This window comes from Gopherus flavomarginatus, chromosome 6 (genome assembly GCF_025201925.1).
Source record: "Gopherus flavomarginatus isolate rGopFla2 chromosome 6, rGopFla2.mat.asm, whole genome shotgun sequence".
NCBI lineage: Eukaryota > Metazoa > Chordata > Testudines > Testudinidae > Gopherus > Gopherus flavomarginatus.
Window position 1 is genome coordinate 30,126,220 of NC_066622.1, and position 23,442 is coordinate 30,149,661.

At 60.2% G+C, this 23,442-nt stretch overlaps 1 protein-coding gene across 6 annotated transcripts; it reads left to right on the forward strand.

The window, feature by feature from the left end:
* The first annotated feature begins 38 nt into the window (after nt 1-38).
* RIN1 (Ras and Rab interactor 1) lies at nt 39-12,724 on the forward strand. Of its 6 annotated transcripts, none has more exons than XM_050960819.1 (11): nt 39-1,329; nt 2,561-2,623; nt 2,805-2,988; nt 3,498-3,612; nt 3,814-3,886; nt 4,399-4,490; nt 4,943-5,746; nt 6,168-6,473; nt 7,141-7,272; nt 8,076-8,227; nt 8,578-9,601. In XM_050960819.1, exons 2-11 carry the CDS (start codon nt 2,598-2,600, stop codon nt 8,830-8,832), a joined length of 2,139 nt encoding a protein of 712 aa, XP_050816776.1. In that variant the 5' UTR covers nt 39-1,329; nt 2,561-2,597; the 3' UTR covers nt 8,833-9,601. The 6 variants fall into 6 exon arrangements, 5 of the variants coding, with proteins under 5 accessions (XP_050816776.1, XP_050816777.1, XP_050816779.1 ...); XM_050960820.1 differs by having other exon boundaries at nt 39-634; XR_007775273.1 differs by lacking the exons at nt 39-1,329; nt 2,561-2,623; nt 8,578-9,601 and adding exons at nt 9,727-9,922; nt 12,388-12,724 and having other exon boundaries at nt 2,650-2,988.
* Nucleotides 12,725-23,442: the final 10,718 nt, after the last annotated feature.

Below are 23,442 nucleotides of genomic sequence, written 5' to 3' on the forward strand. Positions count from 1 at the left end.
GGGCTTTTCTCTTCTAGGGAACGCCAGCTTCGTTCCGGCTCAAGGGTGGGATGGAGATGGGGGGTGAGAGGGGTGTCCCCTTGCTGGGGCACAGAGGGTTCCCAGCTCTAAGCCTCCTCCAAGCTGTGTGCGCCGTCCCTTGTCTCTGAGCCCCGCCAGAACAGCTGGCCACAACCCCTTTGGGGGGGGTCACTGCAGCATCAGGGCACCCCCTAACTCCAACCAGCTCTGATTCTGGGACACACACCCTGGCTTCTTTCCCTCAAGTGGCAGCACCTTTGTGACACCCCCTCCCCCACAACTCTCCCAGCCTGCACTGTTGCCCCTTCTCCAGCTTTCCTTCCCCTCGGGAAAGACAGGCCCTCCCCCCCCCCCCCCGCAGGCCCTGGCCAGACCATACTGCTGGGATCTGCTCATGTGGCTGACAGCCTGGGGGCCTGATGTCTGGGCCGTGCCCATTCTCCAACGCCTCTCCCAGCACACCAAGAAGCGCAGCTGCCTGCACCCCTCCATCTCTCCTCAGCAGAGCAAGGGGGAAGATGAACGGGGGATCCCTTCCCTTCCCTTCTGCATGAGCCCAGCCAGAGCTGCACCCCAACTTCACAGGCTCTGGAGAGACTACAAGGGCCTTAGGGTGAGTGGGCGGATCTATCACAAACCTGGGAATCTCACCCCAGTCTCCTTGGTTCTGCCCTGTAGTGGACTTTCAAACCCTCCTGCCAACTGCCCACAGCGGGTCTGTACTAGCCCCTCCCCACATCGGGGCTTTAGCCTGCCACCCCAGAGTTGTGCAGAGAACTGATCTGGATTGCAACACCCCACTACCCTCCCCATGGCTCAGCTCTCTTCTCTACATGCCCAGCTGATTGGGGTCTGGGATCCAGGACTCCTGGGTTCTATCCTCAGTTTTGGAAGGACTGTGGGGTCCATTGGCTTGGGGAGGGGGGTTCTGGCTGGAAGCCAGGACCCCTAGGTTCTCTTCACAGTTGGCTGTCTGACTGTGGCAGAGTCTCCTTCCCTGTTTGTGCCTCAGTTTTCCTCCCTGTATTGAAAGCCTCCCTGATGTCAGGGTGAGGGGATAGGGCATCTGGGCAGGCTCTTGGGTGGGGGCTGGGGACAGATATACAACCCAGGATAAAGCAAGTCCCTGGGGGATGGTGCCCAGGACCCTTGGTGTCTGGGGATGGCTAGGCAGCTGCCAGGTTTGGCTGGCGGCCCAGACATGCTCAGAGCCCAGTGCATCTGAGTGCAACGTGAGAGTGAAGGGAATAATGAATTAATAACAACGCTGCAGGCAGCGAAGGGGTAGTGGGAAGGGGGCACTGCCAGGTAAGGGCTTGCGGTGGGGGGCATTGGGATGGGGCACTGGGGGAGTGGGAGGGGGGCACTGGGGACTCCCACAGGCCGAGCCGTGATGTCAGCTCCGTTCACATCAAAACTTCACTCCTGGGAGGGAGGGAGCAGCCCAGCAGCTATTTATAGCTCAGGATCTGGGAGTAGGGGGGCTGAGATGGAGGGTGGGATCTGGGAGGGAGCTGAGATCGGGGAGGGGAGCTGGGATCTGGTTTGGTTCTGCTGGATTTTCCATTTCTTGCTAATTCCCCCCCTCCATTTCCCTGTGATTATACACACGTAATTACACACCTGGCCTGCAGCCCTGAGATTGACCTTTCTCTCCCATCTGGAAGAGGAATAGGGTCTCTAGTGCTTAGAGCAGGGTGCTGGGTGCCAGGCCTCCTGGGTTCTAGGCCTGGCTCTGGGAAGAGAGGGGTCTAGTGAGTGAGAGCAGGGGGCTAGGAGCTAGGACGCCTGGGTTCTATTCTTAGCTCAGGGATAGGGGTCTAGTGGGGTAGAGCAGAGGGACTGAGAACCACTCCTCCTGGGATCTATCCGCATCTCGCTTGAGCAGCACCCTTCTCCGTGCCTCAGTTTACCCCTGTACAAAATGGGCAAGCTCGGAGGCTGGTGTCTGTCCCCCTCGGTTCCCCCTGCCCCGGGGGCTGGGTTGCTGGCTGATTAGATCTGCGCCCCCGCATGGGCTGTGCCAGCCCCGAGAGCCTTGCCTTGGAAACGTGACTGCGCCGCGGCGGGGAGCCCGTCTGTCCCTGCCTGGGGCTGGCTCAGCCCGGCCCAGCCCTGTGCCAGGGCTGGGTGTGACGGTGAGTCAGAGCCGCCGCGCGCATTCCTGGTCCCGGCACGAACCGCTCCCCTGTCCCGCGGAGCCGGGGCACTGTGTAGCCGCTGCCGCAGCCCGCCCTGTGTAGCAATCCCCGCCCGGTACAAACAGCCCCCGCGCACCACCCCAGAGCCGGCTGCATCTCAGCGCCTCGCCAGGGCTCCTTGCCCTGGGGAGAAGCATATTCCCAGCAAGGGCCACGTGGGTCTGAGTCGTGCCCTTTCCTGCTCGTCCTGCAGCTTCCTGGTAGCGTTTCAGGGCTGGCGTCAGGCTGGGCCGGGCTACCCCGCACTCAGCCGCCCCTGGGGGGCCCAGAGGAGTTGGCACCGGGGAAGCGGGGGGGAGGGTCCGCTAAGGGTTAACAGCAGCTCCTGTTTCTGGCAGAGGGAGGCCGTCTCCCCAACCTGGTCACCCAGCCGAGATGGAGCCCCCGGACCAGCCGGACGGGTATGGCAGAGGGGCCTGGGGACATGGAGGTGGGGGGAGCCAGGACTCCTGAGTTCTGTCCCGGGGGGGAGGTAGTGGGTTAAAACAGGTGGGGCTGGGAACCCGGACTCCTGGGTTCCATGCTCTGGCCCTTAGTGCTAAGGGCCCCCTGCCCTCCTCACAGCTCTGTCTCCCTCCTCAGTCTGGGGTGTGGCCCTGTGTACGATGTCCCAGACCCACACGCCTTCCCCCAGCCCAGGCCAGCGCGGGGGTCTCTGAACAACGTCAGCCTCCTGGATCGTCTGCTCCTCACCCAGTCTGTCTGGCTGCAGCTGAGCCTCAACTCTGCCACCGCCCTGCACATCCTGCAGCGTGAGCCCCCAGGGGTGAGGGCTCAGGGGTGCCTCTGCCCTGCTGGGCTGGATACTGGGAGAGATGGGTCCATTGGGCTGATGGGGGGTGGGTATCATGCAGGATGAGCCCCTGCGGCTCATCTGGGGAGGGGAATGATACTGGGCTGGATAGGTCCATTGTTCTGACTAGGGATGGGGGACAAAACTTAGGCTGGTTGGGTCTATGGGTCTAATGGGGGGAACCCATGCTAGATGGGTCCATGGGGCGGATGGGGGGGAACCCATGCTAGATGGGTCTAATGAGGGGAGCCCATGCTTGTTGGGTCCCTGGGTCTAATGGGAGGGGAACCCATGCTAGATGGGTCCATGGGTCTAATGGGGAGAACCCATGCTAGATGGGTCCATGGGGCGGATGAAGGGGGGGAATCCTACACTGGATGGGTCCATGGGGCTGAGCAGGGAAGGGGGTGAATATCGGGAAATGTTCCAAGTCCCCAGCCCTTGCGTAGCCCCTGGTGACGGGTGCCCCATTCTTGCCCCAGACATTCCTGGTGCGCCAATCAAACACACGCCGATGCCGGGTGCTCTGCTTGCGCCTCCTAGATGACTTGGCCCCGGCCTTCGTCGCTAGCTACTCCCTGCAGGAGAGAGCAGCAGGTAGGAGTGCATCTGCACTGCCCTGTGCCCCCCAGGGAGCGCCACGCCTACACACAGCCCTGTGTCTGGGGCCCTACTGAGCCCCCCAGCTCCCTGCAGCATGGTGCCCCCTAGCGCTGCACTTGGCCAGTAGGCAAGTACTAACTGCCAGGGGACAGCGCCTCCTAGCACCGCAGGGTCTGAGGGTCCTTCTCTTTGCAGGCATCTCTCTAGAGGGCTCATCCTGGAGCTTCCCAGACCTGCTGCATCTGGTGGCCTTCTACTGCCTGAGCCGGTGAGTGGGAGGACAAGGGGCACCCCAAAATCTGAGCCCCCAAGCTCCAGCTCTCCCTTGCTCCCAGTAGACTGAGATCCTGAAGTGTCCGGGGCAGTGGGGGACAGCGGAGGGGTTATAGGACAGAGGGCGTTGGGGCAGCCCTGGGGGAGAGGGTGGGACAGAAGGGAATTGGGGGAGAGGGCAAAGGACAGAAGATGATTGGGGGAGTGCTCCTGGGGGAGGGGGAGGGGCAGAAGGGAATTGGGGGGAGTGCTCCTGGGGGAGGGGGGTCAGAAGGGAATTGGGGGAGTGCCCCTGGGGGGCAAGACAGAAGGGAATTGGGGGGAGTGCCCAAGGGGGAGGGGCATAAGGGAATTGGGGGAGTGCTCCTGGGGGAGGGGGCGGGACAGAAGGGAATTGGGGGAGTGCCCTTGGGGGTAGGGGTGGGACAGAAGGGAATTAGGGGAATGTCCCTGAGGGAGGAGGGAGCCCTGGGACTGCTGTTAGAGTCTGATGCACTGTCCCCCTAGGGAGGTTCTCCCGCTTGCCCTACGCCTGCCCCAACCCATCCAGCAGGCCGTGTCGCACAAGGAACTGGAGGCCATTTCCCACCTGGGGCTTGGTGAGTGATACCCCCCCACAGCCCTTCCCCCTGGACCCCTTCCTCAGCCCCCCTCCACACACACATCGCAGTGGTCCCTACACTCCTCTCCCTGATCCTTCCTCTCGCTTCAATCCCCCTGGTCCCTCCCTGCCCGTCCTCTCTCTGTGCCCCATTTCCACCCCATTGCCCCCATCCCTACAGCCACTCCCCTTCCCCATCACCCTGCACCTCCTTCCTGAACCTCCCAGGTAGCTGGGAAATCCCTCCCCTCCCTTTCTTCTCTGGTTCCCCTCCCCCTGGCCTGGGGCCAGATTGGAGCCGGCACTCCCTAAAGGGGAAAGGCTCGTATCCCCGCTCCAAGCCAGCCAGGTGCCCCATGTTGGGGCTGGATCAGAGCCAGTGACCCCTAGAGGGGAAAGGCCCCATGTCCTCTCCTCAGTGCTGACCCCTCGTTTCCTCCACCCCCCCAGAGTTCTGGAGCTCTTCTCTCAATGCCAAGGACCCCCCGGAGCCGCCTGAGCCCCCACTCTGTGGGGATGCTGCCCCTGCAGCTGGCCAGCTGGGTGCGATCCCCACACGGAGCCCAAGGGAGCTGGACTGTGGCCTGGGCAATGGGGCTCTGGGCTTCCTGAACCCCCTGTTCCAGAGCAGGGATGGGGGCTTGCGGCGGGACGACTTCAAGCGCAGCATTAAAGTGCGGGTGTCCACTGAGACCTCCAGCCCTCTCTCACCACCCCCCAAGCCACCGCCCCCCATCCCTTCCAGCCAGACAGGGATGCCCCCCACCCCGCGCCGAGAGCCGGGCCAGAACTCACTCCTCAGCATATCAGGGTATCGGGTGCCCCAGAGGGCTGGGGAGCCCCTTAATCCCAAGCCAGCTGGGGTCAGCCTCCCATCCCTGCAGGAGCTGGACAGCGGGTCCCCCAGTGGCTCAGAGAGCGAGGGGAGTGGGGGTCCACGAGCCCCCTCACCTCCTGCCCAGCGCCGCCCCCGTACCCCTTTGCGCTCCATGAGCGATGCCGTCCTGGCAGTGCTGGCCCCTGAGAAACAGCTGGCACGGGCCGTGGAGCGGCTGGCGCGGGACCGGAGCACCAGGCTGGGAGCCAGCGTCCAGGATTTCCTGACCTTAGTGAGGGGTGGCGGGGGGGAGTGGCAGTCCAGCCATGAGCTGCTGAGCCCCATCCGGACCTTCCTGACCCACACCAAGACTCAGCTGCTGCAGAGCCCAGCCCTGGAGCTGCCGAGCCCCACGCTGCTGCCTGACCACAGGCTGGGTGAGTGGGGCTGGGGGGAGGGATCCAGGATCTCTGGGTTCTATTCCCAGCTCTGGGATGGATATGAGGTCTACTGGGTTACAGCTGTGGGGCTGGGTTCTGTCCCTGGCTCTGGGAGGCGAGTGGGGTGTAGTGGTTAGAGCAGGGGTGGCTGGGAGCCAGGACTCCTGGGTTATAAGAAAAGGGTGGAGTCTAGGGGGTTGGGGCGAGGGTGAGCCAGGATGCCTGGGTTCTATTCCCAGCTCAGGAAGGGGAACGCAATCTAGTGGGTTAGAGCTGGGGGCAGGGGAGGAACCAGGACACCTGGGTTCTATTCCCAGCTCAGGGAGGGGAGTGGAGCCTAGTGGGTTAGAGCAGTGGGGCTGGGAGCCAGGACTCCTGGCTCTGTCCCTAGCCCACGTAACCCACTCCTACCCCACAGACGCTGTGCTGGAACGGGCCCTACATCGTTGTGTGCTGAAGCCTCTCAAACCAGTGCTGGCGACCCATCTGCGCAGGCTACGCGTGGCAGATGGGTCCCTGGGCCAGCTCCGGGAGAACCTGCGGCTGGTGCGGGAGCAGGGCCCTGGTGCCTTCCCAGCACGGGCGACCCTGCCTAGCCCCCATGACACCCAGCGGGCACGGCGCAAACTGCTGCAGCTTCTGCGTGCCTATTCGCCCAGCACCCAGGTGACACTTCTGCTGCAGGCCTGCAAGGGTGTCTACCGAGCCATGGGGGCAGCCCCGGGTATGGATCCCTTCATTCCTTCCTCCCTCCCCTCCCTTGCCCATGTGATGCTGCTCCTGCAGGGCTGCAAAAGTGTATGCAGAGCCATGGGGAGCCCCCACACAGCCTTCCCGACCAGCCTAGCCTGCATGGCCCCCCTGCCCTCCCCCAACCCCCTGCTCTTCCTTGCCCAGCACCCAGGCCTAAGAGGGCATCTCTGCAGCCATAGATCTGTCACCAAGTTCGGGCAACCCTAATATGGCCCCTTGTTCCCCAGCACCATGCCCATATCATCCAGCCTGGCCCCCCTCCCTCATTTCCAACCTACTCATTCCCACAACATCCTGATCCTCCCCCCATCCTCATACCTGCCCACCCCCAGAACCGACCTCTGTGCCCCTCCCCCACCTCACATAGCCATCCTGGTGCCCCCCCACCCCTCCCTCCCCAATCCCCCTGCCTGTGCACCCCACCCCATGCCTCCCAGGCTTCTGGGATCCCTCCCCCATCCCTGCCCAGCCTGTGCTCTCCATGCTGCCCCCACCCTCCTGCTGCTGGGATCCCCCCTCCCTCAGCTCGTGCTCCCAATGCCGCCTGCCTCCCCTACTGCCAGGACCCCCCCTGATCCCCCCTATGTTCCTGCTACATCCCTACTAGCACCCACTCACTTGTCCCCTCTTCCCCCCAGATGGGAGCTATGGGGCGGACGAGTTCTTGCCGTTTCTGAGCTTCATCCTGGCTCAGTGCGACCTGCCCCAGCTGCTCATGGAGGCTGAGTACATGATGGAGCTGATGGAGCCCAGCCAGCTCCTGGGAGAAGGTAAGGGAGACCCCTAGGCCCTCCACTACCCCTTTTCCTTGTGCCCCTGAGCCAGCCAGTCCCCTCACCTTGGGGCCAGATCAGAGATGGTGCCCCCTAGAGAGGAAATTCTCTGAGTCCGTTTACGTCTCAGGGGGAACCCACCTAATCATCTCAACATGAGCTCCCAGTGCGGGATTGTGACCAGAAGGGCTAATGTGATCCTGGGGTGTGTAAACAGGGGAATCTTGACTAGGAGAAGGGAGGTTCTGTTACCTCCGTGTGTGGCGCTGGTGCGGCCGCTGCTGGAATCCTGCGTCCAGTCCTGGTGCCCACAATTTAAGAGGGATGCTGATAAATTGGCGGGCTCAGAGAAGAGCCGCGAGCATGACTAGAGGCTCAGAGAACGTGCCTCAGAGTGAGAGACCCCAGGAGTTCAATCTGTTCACTTTAACAGCGAAAAGGCTCGGAGTGATCCCAGTCTAAGTACCTACGTGGGGAACAGAAACGGGAGAGCAGACGGCTCTTCGGTCTAGCAGCCAAAGGCCTAGCAAGCACCAAGGGCTGGAAGCTGAAGCTGGACAAATTCAGACCAGCAATAAGGTGGACATTTGTAAGTGAGGGGAATTCACCAGGGGCAGAGCCTCCCAAGGGGTGGATTCTCCCTTGCTGGCAGTGTCTAAAGCAGGGTGGGCTGTTTTTCTGAGGTCTGCGCTAGTTCCTCCAGGAATCAATTCAGGGCAGCCCTGTGCAGAGAGGGGGGCAGCCTAGAGAATCCCCATGGGCCCTTCTGGCCTGACAATCTCCGCCCCATCTTCCCCCAGGGGGCTATTACCTGACCACTCTCCAGGCCAGCCTGGCACTGTTGGGGCATTTCCATGAAGAGGAGCTGAGGGAGCTGCGCCCCGATGTCCAGAAAGCCCTGAGCTGGCAGCACCAGAGCCCGTCAGGGCAGCCCCCTGGCAGCCCGTGCCAGGTATGTGGGGAGGTGCTCTGGGGGGATTCATTGACGGGGACTCCCTGCTGCTCACCCAGTCCCTGCCCCCTCCCCTCCCTGCTACCCACCCAGTCCCTGCCCCCTCCCCAACCCTCCCCTGTCTACTCTCCGCTCCATCCCTATCCCCTTGGTCACCTCTCCCCGCTGCCTGCACAGTCCCCCTCATCACCCCTTGCACCTGCTCAGTCCCTATCCCCCATGTCATCCCCATCTGCCTCAGTGCCCACTCAGTCCCTGCCCCCATCCCAACTGATTCCTGCAACTCTTAGTCCCTCCTCCCTCCTCCCCCCCACATGCCCACTCAGTCCCTGACTTGCTGTGCCTTCCAGGACCCACAGCCAGAGAAAACCCAGGCCCCCTGCAGTGAGTGCCACTCCACCACACCTGCGCTGGGAGCCCAGGGGATGGCGGAGCAGCTGCGGGGGCACCCCACAGACAACAGTCTCCCTCTGCACCCTGAGGGACATCACCAGCCCCAGGAGCAGCCAGCACAGCACCGCCACCCCAAGGAGATGGGACCCGGGCCGGGACCCACACACAGGCTGCTCCGCGAAGGGGCTATCGACCTGGACGAACCCCTCTGACCTGGGATGCCTGGTTCTGTCCCAGCTCTAGGAGGGGAGTGGGGTCTAATAGATTAGAGCAGCGGGGCAGGGAGTGAGGTCTCCTGGGTTCTAGTCCAAGCTTTGCTGTGACTGGCTTTATGACCACGTCCCTCTTTGGTGCCTCAGTTTCCCCTTCTGTAAAACAGGGTGAATAAGACCTGCAGCAGTGTGGAAGGGATGTCTGTCCCAAGTATCCCCTCCCTATTCTACTCTCAGGGGGAAGGGATTCTGGGGGAGCCTTTTCCTCACTCTCTGGGGGTGGGGCAGGGAGTATCAGCTTGTGACAATCACTCCTGATTAGGATAAATGTCAGTTAAATGCCAAAAGAGAGCAAGAGAGAGAGATTCTTTCTCTAGTGACACAGAGGATCAATGTACATACACCAGGGGGATTTGCTGGCACAAAAACCTCTTCTGCTGATGCTATTTTTGTAGGGCCTACTTAATTAAATATTTCTTTGGGGAAAAATTCTTTCATTTTTTATTCTCCCAAAAGCAACATGTCTGTTTGTCTGAGGCCTCAAATTTACGAAGTTCATATATTACAAGAAAAGGAGTTATGTAACAAAATGCTCTTGTATCAATATTATTGTAGGACCTACTTTATTTACTATTTGTAAAAAAAAATTACTTTGTTCAAAGAGTGACATTCTTTGTTTTTAACTCGAGTCTGTTTGGTTTTTTTTTAATTTATTTTCTGAAACTCTAAATATATGTTTTTGATAAATACAATGCTCTGGAACACAAAACTCTCCTGTTCATATTATCGTAGGGTCTGCTTTGTTGGCCGAACAACGTGCAATCTGTTTAGCTGTCTCTATCTGTAACAAGATAACTGTTGAACACTGCATACAATCAATTCCAATGTTTCCAGGAACGTTCTAGGCAGCAATGGGCCAGAGCTGATGGATGTTGATGAAAATCAGAGAAACCAAAAGGGGAAAATGGGAGGCCCCTGGAACCTTGGCATCCAATAGCAAAGCCACAGCTTCAAGCCCCTCTGCTGCTGACAACGATTAACACCTTCCAGCACAACACCCCACAGCTTCTCAGCTCTGCCCAGCCTCCAGGTGGAGTTTGAGACATTGACAACCTGTGTGGCTGAGCTCCTGGACAGACAGAGAAGAAATTAAAATGGTGGGAGAGGAGCGGGGACAGAAGTGCCTCTGGCATGGGTGGAAATAAGGGGGCTCTGGTGTGAGGGGAAGGCGGACAGCCAGACCCCTTGGTGGGGGGGATAATGGGGGCCCCTGGTATGGGGGAAGGGGGCTGACAGAGTCCATGATGGGGGGGGGCTGGTATGGGGGAGGGGGAACTGACAGAGCCCATGGTGGGGGGGAATGGGTGCCCCTGGTATGGGGGAGGGAGAGCAGATAGCCCTTGGCAATGAGGAGCTTGGGGGAGGAGCAGGGAATCTGTGAACAAGAGGGGGATGGAGGGTGGCACCCCGGCAGCTGGGGACAGGGGAAAGAGGAATGCCAGGAGCCCTGGCCGGGACGATGAGCTCGGCCAACACAAGCTGTGAAGCGGGCGCCCTGGAGGGTTTCACTGCGGTTTTCCCCCAAGGTGCCGTGCCCAGCTCTGTCTTTGGCTGGACACCGAGGCTCTGCGCCCAGCTCCCCGCTGTCGGGCGAGGGCCTTGCAGCAATGCCACAGCCTCAGGGACGGGCGTAGCACCCGGGGCAGAACCCAGTGGGAGGGAAATTAGGTCCATGTGGCGGGGCAGGCACAGGGGGGACACTGGTGGCCCCTGCTGCTGCTGCTTAGCACATCACAGGCAGCAGCTGCCTGCACTGAGTGGGGCACTGGCCTGGAGTCTGGCAGAATGTGAGGCTTTTGGGGGGAAGTAGGGCTCCGGGGGATGAGGAGGAGTGTGGGGATGGGGGAGGCAGCCAGACTGGAGGGATGGGCCCCACTAACTGCATGGAGCTGGCACAAGCTGTGGGGCCAGGTCCCCCTGGCCTGAGCACTGCCCCCCCTTTGGAGACAGACAAGTCATGAGTCATCGGCTGACTCCTAGCCGAAGGGCCCTGAGTCATCACTCCGCTGTCCTAGAGCCCAGCCCCAGACATGAGTTCAGAGCGGTTCTCTTGGGTATCCCAGCGCTCCCGGGACAGGGACTCATGCTCCCCATACCCCCTGTTACTCCGTCCCCGGGGTCCTTCTAATCCACACAGTGCCCCACAGTGGCCCAGATGAGACCCCGGGGGCCCATCTAGGGGACACGTCCTTGGGTGCTGAGCTCTCTGAGGGGTAGGCCAGGCCCCCACCCTCCTGCTCGGGATAAGGAAATATTTGGAGTCAGATCCTTTCCCTCTAGGCTGTATCTGAACACTTCTATTGCCGGGCTGAGGAGTCTCTCATGAGCTACTGCGGGGCCTGGCACAAGGCAGGGATGCTGCCGGAAGGCTGGCCGAAGTCCTCAGCCCCCGCCAAGCCATGCTAGGTGGATTCTAGGGCTGCTGGCGCGGACTTGGCCCATGACTGATACGTCCATCATCTTTGCTCCACAATGACGGGACTTTGCTGGGCCACGCAGCCTCTTGCGCTTTTGTGACGCCGCCTGCCAAACTGTATCTACACTGCATGCAAGCTCAGCTGGGGACAGCCCGCAGCCCAGACTGGACGGGAACACTCACACCCAGGGTTCCCTCCTCTCCCAGCTGGGGAAGCACTCGGCTGCAGTTTGGGTAGGAGTCTCCTTCGCCCCAGCCCTTCCGACAGGAACTATATTGCTGGAGGCATCTGTGCTCAATTGAGGAGCTCACCTGGACCACCATGTAGTTCAGGGCAAGAAGAGTTGCTCTGCTGGAACTCAGATCAGGGCACAAGACGGCCATGTTCTCCAGACCGGCCATTCCAACCAGTCCGTTCCCATCACCACAGACAATATGACCACGCTATAAACAAGCAGGGTTAGGGAGCTCCTCTCTTTTCCATCCCCTTGTCCACAACAGATGTCAATCCACCCACCCCGTAGCTTCCCATAGTACTAGGACACAGCAAACAAGACAACGTGATAGTTCTCCTACTGGCACCCAGACGGCCAAGGCAGTAGTGGTTCCTAGATCCTCTTGGTTTGTCCACTTGTTGTCCCATCCCATTCCTTCTGCTGCCAGGGCTCCTCTCACAGAACAAGAGAAGGGCTCGTTCCCCCAAGCTGTCCTCCCTCCACCTGAACACTTGGTTCTTGGCTGAGTGTCAGGACTAGAAAGAATAGGCAATGCACAATCAGGGACACAAACTCTCTTGCTCAGCAGTAGAAAGGACTGCATAAGAATGGGCCACACTGGGGCAGACCAATGGTCCACCTCGCCCAGTAGCCTGTCTCTGATAGGGACCAGTGCCGGATGTGTCAGTAGGAATGAAAAGAACGGCAATTATCAAGTGATCCATCCGCTGTCGCCTAGTCCAGCTTCTGGCAAACAGAAGGTTAGAGACACCCATGTGATGGGGCTGTGTTCCTGACCTTCTTGGCTAATAGCCACTGATAGACCTATCCTCCATGAACGTACCTATTTCTTTTTGAACCTAGATATCTTTTTGGCCTTCACAACATCCCCGACAATGAGTTCCACAGGCTGATTCCATGAGGAAAGTGGGCAGCTCCGAGTGGAAAGGATCTGTGGCTTGGTGGGACCAGCTCAAGCTTGTACCCGGGCAGTCTCAGGTACCTGACAGTCTGCACTCTGTACGACTGCTGAAGAACTTGGGTCTCTGATGCTGCTCTCTCAAGGTGCCCTGGGCAGCGATCAGTGCCCCCCCACCGCCATGTAGACATTTTGTTGGTATTCTCCCACTATACCAACTCCCCATTTCCCTGAGAGTATTTGCACCTGGAGTGGAACCTGCCCCAGTCTGGGACCTCAGTGCAGTGTGAACAGGTCTGATTAAGTCACTCTTTGAACCATGCTCTTTTCTTCACTTACCCAGGAAAGCCCCCTGTCCTGAAGCGATAATACCAGCAGGAATGGTGGGGGAACTACGGGCTTTTACAGCTGACCCTCCTTATACAGTTTTGTTCCCAGACAAGGACTGGCTCAGGTCACACCCTAAGTTCATACCCAGAATTGTGTCTGAATGCCATCAATCCAACTCACGCCATCCATTTACCCAAGTGGCACACGAGGACCTGCCCCTTTAAGGCCCAGGAGGCTTTGGGCCAGTCAGTCCTGTTGTTACCTGCAGCCTGCTGTGTGTGGGACTTAAGACGAAGGAAGCCCAGCAGAGCAGAGTGGAGCGTAAGGTGGCGGCGGTGGCAAGGTGTCTGGGTGTGGCTGCTTGGGGAGGACCCCAAGAGGGGCTATGGGGGCAGATGGGAAGCATGGCTGGCCTGGAAGCTGAGCACAGCAGGTGGGCAGAAGTGTATGTGAATTAGAGGAAAGAGGACAGATCCCTTGAGAAGGAAGGAGTGGATCCAGTTGGGAACTGGGGCAAAGGCTCATTGGGGGTCGGGGGGTTGTTTTGGATGTTGAGTCCCAGAACAGGATGGATGTCTCTTAATGAGTTAGTGGAAGGTCACGTCACTGCAGCCTGTCATCCGTATGGCTGGAGTAGGCTGAAGATTGTTGTGGGGAAACTGAGGCAGAGTGTGCTGCCATGCAGGGCCTCGCTGTGAGGGGCTGTTCTGCGGTGGTGAGTCTTGTAATGCTGTGTGGTATCTGAAATGTCACGCAAACGGGTGAGGCCAAGTTACACACGTCATGGGTTTGGAGACCTTTAGCCTTTTCCCTCCAGACAAAAAACCATAAGGGCTTCCCTGAGCCAGTCTGTCTCGTTGACTGGGGGAATGGGGTCTGAGCTGCATCTGACGTGTTTTGAGGCTGCCACACAAGATCCTCCAAGCATGGTTAGAGCTCATTTGACAAGGGCTCAAGGTGTCCTTTGTGGGCCACCTGAGGAGCTTTCCCGGAGCTGAGCCACCACATGGGGCTCTATGCATACCCTTCCCAGGTACTGCAGATTGGGCAGGTGATTCTCCTGTCGGTGGCAGGCAGGGCTCAGAGCCCTGCTTGGGAGGTCCCTGGAATGTAGCATGCATTGGGACAAGCACTTGAGAAGATAGGGCAGTTATCTGCAGTAGCAGGGATTCTTTGCAATGTGTTGGCCCTGTGTCTGTTCTACATCCTGCCCCCCTTCCCCTCTGCTGTGGAGCCTGCTGTCTGCTCTGGGAGCCCAGATGGTGAAGGCACTGGTCCACTCCACCTCCTGTGGCCTCGAAACGGGGCATGGGGTAGCTGGGGTGCAGGTGTGGACCAGAGGGGTGCTGCTGGCAAAAATATCTGTTCTGGGAGGACTGTGGCACAGGGGCACCTCTAGTGGAATACGCCTGGGGCAGCACTTCGCAAAAGCCCACAGCTGCTGTCCAAGGAAGGAACCTTTTTATGGCTTCCCTAAGGTCCTGGGGATAGGTACGGCAGCGTAGAAGCCAGTCAGCGCACACACGTGGTCCGGCTGGAGCACTCCCGGTCTCATTTCAGCACTAGGATACTTCCTGCCCCTGCTGAGGGTGCAGCTGTACCAGGATACAGGATAGCTGTACACAAGAGAATAAGATAAGTGGGGTTAAAGCACCTTTATCCTGGGATAACAGGATCCACCTGAGGGGCTGTCCTGGGATAACTGTATCACTACAAAATCAGCCTCTGTGTGTGCCCCCGCTCCCAACATTGTTCTACTGAGGAGATCCACTGTGTGAAGAGCAGGGCCTGAAGGAGTCCTGGAGTGGTTTGGTGTCAGAAAGACATGGTCGTGGTCTGTGCCCCTGAGCCAGTCACCCAGTCCCCTTCCCTGGGGCTGGATTGGAGCTGGTGCTCCCCCGAAGGAAAAGGCCCATATCTCATTCCCTGCCCTCCTGAGGCAGCCGGTGGGAACCGGCACCCAAAAGACATTAATTGAAATGTTAAATTCATCATTGAACTAACTGAATAGAGTCCAGGTGTAGTGCTACGATCACGCCTGCAGGGGGCAACATCACTCCACCCGTATCCTGAATCAGTGAGATTGTAACTCAGTTATGAATTTGGAGTGTTGGGGAGACAGCCCAGGTCTGGGACCCCAGAGGCTGTGGGCTGGGATTGAGGGGCTCTGGTGGAGCCGGGGGGGAGGAGCCCGGGGCTGCGATTGAGGGGCTCTGGCGGAACCGAGGGGGGGACCGGGGCAGGAGTTGAGGGGCTCTGGTGGATCTGGGGGGGAGCCCGAGGCTGAGATTGAGGGGCTGTGGCGGAGCTGGGGGGGGAGCCTGGGGCTGGGATTGAGGGTCTCTGGAGGAGCTGAGGGGGGAGCCCGGGGCTGGGATTGAGGGGCTCTGGTAGAGCTGAGGGGGGAGCCCGGGGCTGGGATTGAGGGGCTCTGGAGGAGCTGAGGAGGGAGCCTGGGGTTGGGATTGAGGGGCTCTGGTAGAGCTGAGAGGGGAGCCCAGGGCTGGGATTGAGGGGCTCTGGTGGATCTGGGGGGGAGCCCGGGGCTGGGATTGAGGGGCTCTGGTGGAGCTGGAGGGGAGCCCGGAGCTGGGATTGAGGGGCTCTGGTGGATCTGGGGGGGAGCCCGGGGCTGGGATTGAGGGGCTCTGGTGGAGCTGGAGGGGAGCCCGGAGCTGGGATTGAGGGGCTCTGGTGGATCTGGGGGGGAGCCCGGGGCTGGGATTGAGGGGCTCTGGTGGAGCTGGAGGGGAGCCCGGGGCTGGGATACAGAGGGGCTGCAAGCTGGGCTGGAAGAGCATCGGCAGAGCTGTGCATTGGGCCAGGCTGCAGGATCTTTGGCAGCACCGGCTACAGCAGCTGACGCCCCGTGACTGGCCCAGTTCTATCCCTGGGCACTGACCCCTGTCCCCGTCCCACCCACCCTCATGCTCCGGCCCCAATTCCCTGCCCTTGCGTCAGCCTGTCCATGGGCCAGCGGGGCCGGGAGCAGCTGGGGCTGCTGTGAGCTCATGTGGGGTGTGAGAGAGTGTGGAGCTCTTCCCCACCCCTGATTGCTGCACTCACCCTGCACTGTGGAGCCTTTCCCCTCTGGCACCAGCTCCCATCCAGCCCAAGCTGGGGGACAGAAGGGGGAACAGGACTGGCTGGCTAGCTCGGGGGGGTGGGAAATGGCACATGGGGTCATTTGCCCCATAAGAGGCAAGTTTGCCAGGTCACAGCCTGGTCCCTAGCAATGCAGGATCTGCCCTCCACAGGGGCAGTAGCCACCTTTGTGCCTCCTGGAGTGGGCCCTGCATGGCTGGAGAGTAGGGAGAGGGTGACTGAGGGGTGGGGAGGGCTGTGGGGGTGTTGCTCTGAGCAGGTGAGACTAGGACACTTTGGGTGGAGGGGGTTCCTGCAGGGTGGGGAGGGGGCACATTAGATTGAGGGAGGAGGTATGAGTATTAGAGGGTCTTCTGTGTGGTTAGGGATGTGGGGTTCCTGCAGGTGTGCTGGGGGGGGGCAGGTTTCCTGCCAGTGGGGTATGTGGGCTGTGGGGGAAGATGCTCTGTATGTCTCTCCCCCACCAGGCTATGGGGAGGGGTGGGTGGTCTGGTGAGTGGTAGCAGTGTGGGGGAGGAACTCTGTGTCCTCACCTCTCACTCCCTGCTTCTCCCATCCCTCGGTCCCACCACAACTTTGCCCCCGCCAAGGAGACAGCCCCCTACATCTGTGGGGAATGGGACACAGGTCCTTTCACTCTGTGGGGGGGGAGTGAGCTGTTGTGGGACAGGATGGAAGGACTGTCTGGTTTGGGCCCCAAAGGGTTTATTGCGGGGGTGGAGGGAGTCTCGGTTCCTGTCTCTGCTGTATCCCCCCTCTGTTTCAGCAAGCTCCTGGCAGCCCAGATGCTGGGTGCCTGTGTGGGAGGAGGAATCATGGGGTTGTGTCGGTGTCGCTGTGGGTCACTCAAGGACGGAGAGGGCTGGCCGGAAGCTGCCACCCTGTTCCTTCCTGTCTGTGACCCCCTGCCCACCCCTGAGCTATATTTATCCACTCTGGGAAGAGGTTGCTTGCTTTCCTTTCCTGCTGGGGCCACATTCCCTGGGAACTCGGACCCCAGGGGGCTGGGAATCGAGCCTGGACCACGCTCTCCCAGCTGCTAAGCAGGGTCTGTCCCACACTGCACAGGGCTTAGGGACCAAACCACTGGACTGCAGGAAGAAAACGGTGGGGCCTAGTACTTCAAGGGAACCAGGACTCCTGGGTTCTATGCCTGGCTCTGGGAGGGGAGTAGGTCCAGTGGTTAGAGCAGGACTTCTGGGTTCCAGTCCCTGCTCTGTGATATTAGACTCTATTTCACTCCCAGTCAGCTCTGAAGGGGTCCATATGGAGGAGAGTCCCAGTTAGTGGCACCCAGTATGTTCTGGGGGGCACTGACCCAGCTTGGGTTAGAGGAAGGGAGCTCCAGGCCCAGCAAAGCCTGGCACAATCCCATCCTTGCTCTCACTGCTGCTGCCGCCCCCCCATGGGCGCTCCAGCTGCTGAGCAGATCCAGATGTTGTTGTGGGTCCAGCCGGCTTGTGTCGGGTGGGGTGGGTGTGAGCGAGGAACGCGTGAGCCCATCACATTCCTGCTGTGATGACTCACTTTCCCTGGGGTGCTGGGGTGTCCTGAACCACCTCTCCCCTTAACACTCCACCCCTCCTAGAGCTGGGTTAGAACCCAGGAGTCCGGGCCAGGTCGGTGCTGGCTCTATGTGGGAGAGGCAAGGCTGCGAGTGCCCCTTTCAACTCGTCGGCCTGGTTAGCATGGCAACGCATGTGAGTGTGACCAGCTACAGGCAGGGAGGGGATGTTTAATGCAGTGTTTGCTCATACACACCCGTGCATACATGTACACCAACATGGACACAGAGCCGCTCATCGATACGCACTCTCACCTGCACTAGCCTGCCCAGTGCACTAGTTGTGGGGAACATGCTGTATCCCTTGCACGCCAACCCCGTGAAGGCTGGGAGCAGGTCTCTGGGCCTGGAGGTGCTGGGATAGCTGAGCAGAACCAGGGCTGTGTCATACAAGAACAGGGCACGTTCAAAGGGGACAAACAGACACATTCAGTCTCCAGGTCTGCCTGGCTCCCAGGGGGAGTTTCCCCCAGGTCTCACCAAGGGCACTGGAACAATTTGTACAGTGGGGGAGCTGAGAGCCATTGAACCAAACTAACCCCTGGGTATGATGGAAACCGCTTCAAGCCAGGGGGTGCTGCAGCACCCCTAGTTCCAGCACCTCTGGGTCTCACCTGTAGCCACTCACAGGCCTCTTGCCCCCACCACACCGCCCTGCCCCAGGGGCTCTCCTCTAAGAGGAGGGTAGATTGGAGTCAGCACCCCAAGAGGGAGAAAGCCCCATATCCCATTCCCCATCCCCTGGGAGCCAGTCTCCCCCACACACACACAAATCCTGGGGTCAGATGGGAGCTGGCACCCCCTGGAGGGGAAAGGCCCCAATGTCCCATGCAAAGCTTGGCCCTGCTCTCCCATCCCATCCTTTGGCTCTTTGCTCAGATACTTTCCTGGTGACGTGCAGGTCCTAGCCTGGCTCCTCCCAGACTGTCAAGCCTCAAATATTCCCCCCCCCCCACCCGGAGATAGACAAGGGGGGGGCTTCCCCAGAGCCTCCTCCTTCCTCCGACCATCACAGCTGCATCCCTCCCACAGAGAAGGGACAGAGACAGGACAGAGGCAGGGTTGGGCTGCAGGGCTGGAGTGAGAGGCAGTGGGGGGGAGGCTGGGAGTCAGGGCTCCTGGGTTCTGTTCCAGCTCGGTTGGGCGACCCCCTGTGAGCAGCGTGTGGGCAGTGCAGGGGTGGGGCGAGCTGTTAGGGGACAGGATGGCTGCACGGCTGCTGGGATCTGGGGCAGCAGTGGGGGCACAGTGCCACATGGCGCTCGTGCCCCCCTCTGGCTGCTGATGGCTCCACCAGGCACTGGAGCGGGTCCCCTAGGGCTGTGACAGGAAATGGGTTTAGCAGAGAATAGGTCTTGCTCCTTGCAGAGCCAGCGCTTTCTCCTGAGCAGGGGCTCAATCCCCAGCTCAGTGCTGCCCCTCAGTCCCAACCGCCAGCCCCCTGTTGTCCCAGCCCTGGGCTCCCCCACAGCTCTACTGCCCCTCAGATATCCCACCATGACACGCTGATCTCTGAGAGACCCTACAAAAACAAAGCCTGACGGAGGGCTAGCAGAAGCGTCCTTAGCTCTGAGCCGAGGGGGTTAAACGCAGTCAAACGGGACAGTACAAAGTGGGAGCTGGCAGCGTGCCCAGCCCTTCTCAGCCTCACTTTGGGCTTCTCTTCCCCTCTGTCAGCCCCCATCTCCCCTCCATGCATACTATCACCTCCCCCAGTACCCACTGCACCCTTCCTCCCCCATAGCGGGTAAGTTGCAGTCCCTATGATGGGATGGGGGCTGGATGCTCATTAATCCCCCTCATCCTAAGGAGGCAGTGCCTGCTCCTGCCCCACCAGCGATCCTGTCACTGAGCCATGGCTGAGACAAAAGATAGACCCTCCCTGAGCCAGAGGGAACCCAGGAGTCCTGGGTCTCAGACCTCCCCCTCTAACGCACTAGATCCCACTCCCCTCCCAGAGCTGGGGATAAGGGAGGGGAGGGTAGAGCTGGGGTCACTCAGCTTCCCTTCTGTTGTGTCCAGGGCCTGTTTTCACACTCACTCCCACATGCCCTCACAGGCGTGAACCAGCCCCTGATTCCCTCCCCCACCGCCTGCATCCCTCCTACCACCACAGCCCCCTGCTGGCTAGCCAAACTCTGACCAGTTGTGTGTGCCTCGCACAGCCAGCTAGGTGCACACCCACACTTGTGCACAGGCACTAACCACCTGCACACTCACACTGCACTGACAGACACATACATACTCTCTCCCACACCTGACTGTGCACACTTACACTACACTGACACACATGGACATTTCCACGCACCTGGCTGTGCACACTCACACTGCACTGACACACACCGACATTCCCATGCATCTGGCTGTGCACACTCACACTGCGCTGACACACACACACACTCCCCCGCACCTGGCTGTGCACACTCACTGCACTCACATACACACTCCCCTGCACCTGGCTGGGCACGCTCACACCGAACCAACCTGCTTTTCCCATCAGGCTCACACACAGAACCAGCACACACACACACACACACCCTATGAACTCACAAACACACACTCACCCTGCATGCTTCCCCGGCAGTGGTGCTGAGCTGGGACAAGAGTGATGGGCACAGCAAGGGCTCCTGTACCCCCATACTCAGACAGCTCTTGGGGTCCCCCTCCCCCAGTGGTGCTGATGACCCTCAATCCCAATCCACACACCCCTGCTATCTCCACTCTGGGATCCTGTAAGATGAGCCTGTGCCTCCCCCATATCTCCGCTCTGTGGGGGAGGTGGCAGGAAGCTTGGGGGGGAGAGGGGGCTGTAGCTCCAGCCAAGACAAACAGACTGCCTGGGCAGCTCCTCTGCAGAAGCCTGAGGCCTGGGCCTGGCTGATTTCCAGGGACCATCCACCCTGTGGCGCAGGGATGGGCCAGGCTACCCTACCTGGGTCTCTGCCTCAGGTGGGCAGCTCAGGGCTGGGGTAGCAGGGGGTTGTGGGTCAGGAGTGAGGGGCACTGGCAGAGCTAGGTGGGCAGGACTGCGATATCCGGGGGCTCTGGGTCAGGACTGAGGGGCACTTGCCGAGCTAGGGGGGAGCCCAGGGCTGGGATAGCAGGGGGCTGAAGGTCAGGAGTGAGGGGCATTGGCAGAGCTGGGGGGGAGGTTTCCCCAGTTCCTCTGTGCCTCTTTCTGGCTCCCACTGCTGAGTCATGGCTGGGACTCATTGGGTGGTCCCAGCACTTCCTTTCCCAGCCCCCCCTTCAGCTCTGCCCCCTGCCCGACCTGGATCACTGCTCCCCACCCCCACTGCTGGGGCAGGCCTCAGGCTTCTGCAGAAGAGCAGCCCAGGCAGTCTGTGTGTCCATGCAGTGGGGGAGGGGCACTGGGGGGCTGCAGGCTGGCTTATTGCACCCCTCAGCCAGGGGTCACGAGTGACTTGGGGTGAGCCAGGTCACATGTTCAGAACAAGTTCTTGGGGACCACATGGGTCCTCAGGCTTCTGCACGTGTGTGAGATCTCTGCATGGTCACACTTACGGCCCTGCTCCTCCTGACATGCCCACTTGCCCACATGGGCGTCCACCTGGCCTCTCATGCTCACGACACACCTGCCCTCACAGGCATCTGCCCGGCCCCTCGTGCTCACGACACACCTGCCATCACAGGCGTCTGCCCAGCCCCTCGTGCTCACGACACACCTGCCATCACAGGCGTCTGCCCGGCCCCTCGTGCTCACAACGCACCCGCTCACACAGGCATCCACCTGGCCCCGTGTGCTCATGACACACCCCCTCGCACGGACGTCTGACCAGCCCCTTCTGCACACGATGCACCCACCTGCACGGGCGTCTGCCCGGCCCTTTGTGCACACGATCCACCCGCCCTCATGGACATCCAACCAACCCCTCATGCTCACGACGCACCCGCTCACACGGTCGTCTGCCCAGCCCCTCGTGCTCATGATGTGCCCGCACGAGCATCAACCCGGCCCTTTATGTTCCTATGAGGATATCCTCCCGCACACGTTTCTGCCAGGCCACCGGGCAAGCAGCTCCCCACCATGGTGAACAGGGACAGAACCCCTTTAAACCCGCTGCTGGTGAAGGACACCCTGTCCCCCAAGAGCAGAGCAGCGGTATGGGTCACTCTCTGCAAGTGCTTGGGGGGGGGACCCTGCGGGTCTCGGTGAGGGAAAGATTTGGGGTCACCACAGGGGGGATGACAAGGATTAGGGACAATGGGCTGGGGGTAACTGGGGGCAGGGATTATAAGGAGCCATAGAAAGGGTATCAAGGAATGGGGGCCTGTACTGAAGGAGGGCAGTGCTGTGGGGGGCCATGGTGTTGGAGGGTGGGGGCCCTGGGGGCAAGTATTGGCTCTGTGCTGGGTGAATGGTGAGGGCAGAGTGGGGGTGTCATGGTCGATGGGGGAGGCAGGGGACTGTAGGAGTGGATAGTGGGGCTGTGCCAGGCTAAGGGCGGGGGCTGTGCTGTGGGGGAGGCCAGGAGGGGTCTTTGGGACAATGGGGGGCCATGTTATAGGGGGGAGGGGAGTTAGGCCATGGAGGGGTCCCAGTCCCAACCACACAGCCCCATCTGCTCTTCATTAGGCCCCACAGAGCCGGGATTCTTCTGGCTTCTCCGCCCGTCTGGCTCTAATTAACCCTTCTCAACACTCCCCCCTCTCCTCGGCACATTCCTGTCCATCTTGGGCGGTGGGGGACAAACGCAGGGAACTGGGGGAAAGGGGGTGGGGGGACAGTATGTTGGGGTTCAACCTGCTTGCCCCCAGATACACCCCCCATAAACATGCAGAGTCAGTCCTGCCCCCACCCCACAACTCTGCCTCTGCCAGTGCCCCCTATGCCTGACCCACAGCCCCCTGCTATCCCAGGCCTGTCCCACATGCAGGCTGTGTCAGGAGGGGGTACATGTGAGGGTGCCATGTTGTCGGCACCTGAAGGCTGCAAACTCCCTTAGTTGACCATAGCTGGGGGATGCCGGCTCCCCCCAGCAGGGCCCAGGGCCTGTGCAGCTCCCTGATCCAGCCAGCAGGGGGCAGGGCAAGCACACACTTACACTAACACTTGCACAGACACACAATGCGCACACACACGCACACACCGCCTAGCCTGCTCACTGTCACATTTATAGCGTTTGCTCAGGCCCGACCCAGGGAAATCCATGGGGGGAACCATCAGCAGGGGGGAGGGTGCGTGAACACATGTACAGCTCAGGTGTGAAGGTGTTCACCTTGCGGGGTGTGTGTGTGTGTGTGTGTGTGTGCTTGCACCAGTGTGTGTGTGTGCATGTGTCTCGAGGGGGGAAAAGCACATGTCTGAGTGCATGTGTGTTCACGCTGGCATGTGTGCATGTTTGTATGTGCATGTCTGTGTGTGAATGCTCGCACCAGCATGTGCACACATGTGTCTCCAGGGTGGGGTGCACGTGTCTCTGGGTGTGTGTGGGTGCATGTTGGTATATTGCATGTGAGCATGTCTTGGGGAGGTCAGTGTACGGAAATGTCTCTGGGTGTCCGTGTGTCTTGGCACGTGGGGGAGCTGGAGTTCAATTGGGCACAGACATTGGGAAACTCAATCAGCTGAAGGAGCCAAAATCTCCTTCCCTTCCCCCCTGCCCCCTTCCTCTCCCGGCCCCCCCCCCATGCTCCCAGCACCCCTCCCATTCCGCCCCCCCCCCAAGGTGCCTAGGGGCCATTGTTTGCCAAGTGTTTGCGTCAGGCCAGAGTCTGTTTCCAGTTTGTGCTAACAGGTCGGGCGGCTCTGGGGCAGGGAGCCCAGGAAACCTTCCCCCATCCGGCTGGGGTGGGGGGCTCTCTGGGCCCCTGCAGTATTAACCCTTCACTGCACAGTGGGCTGGAGCTGAGGAAGCCCAGGCCTGGATAGCAGAGGGCTGTGGGTCAGGACTGGCAGAGGGGGAGGGAGCAGCCCAAGGCTGGGATAACAAGGCGTATTTCCCCACCTAAGAAGCTGTAGAACATTTAATCCATAGCC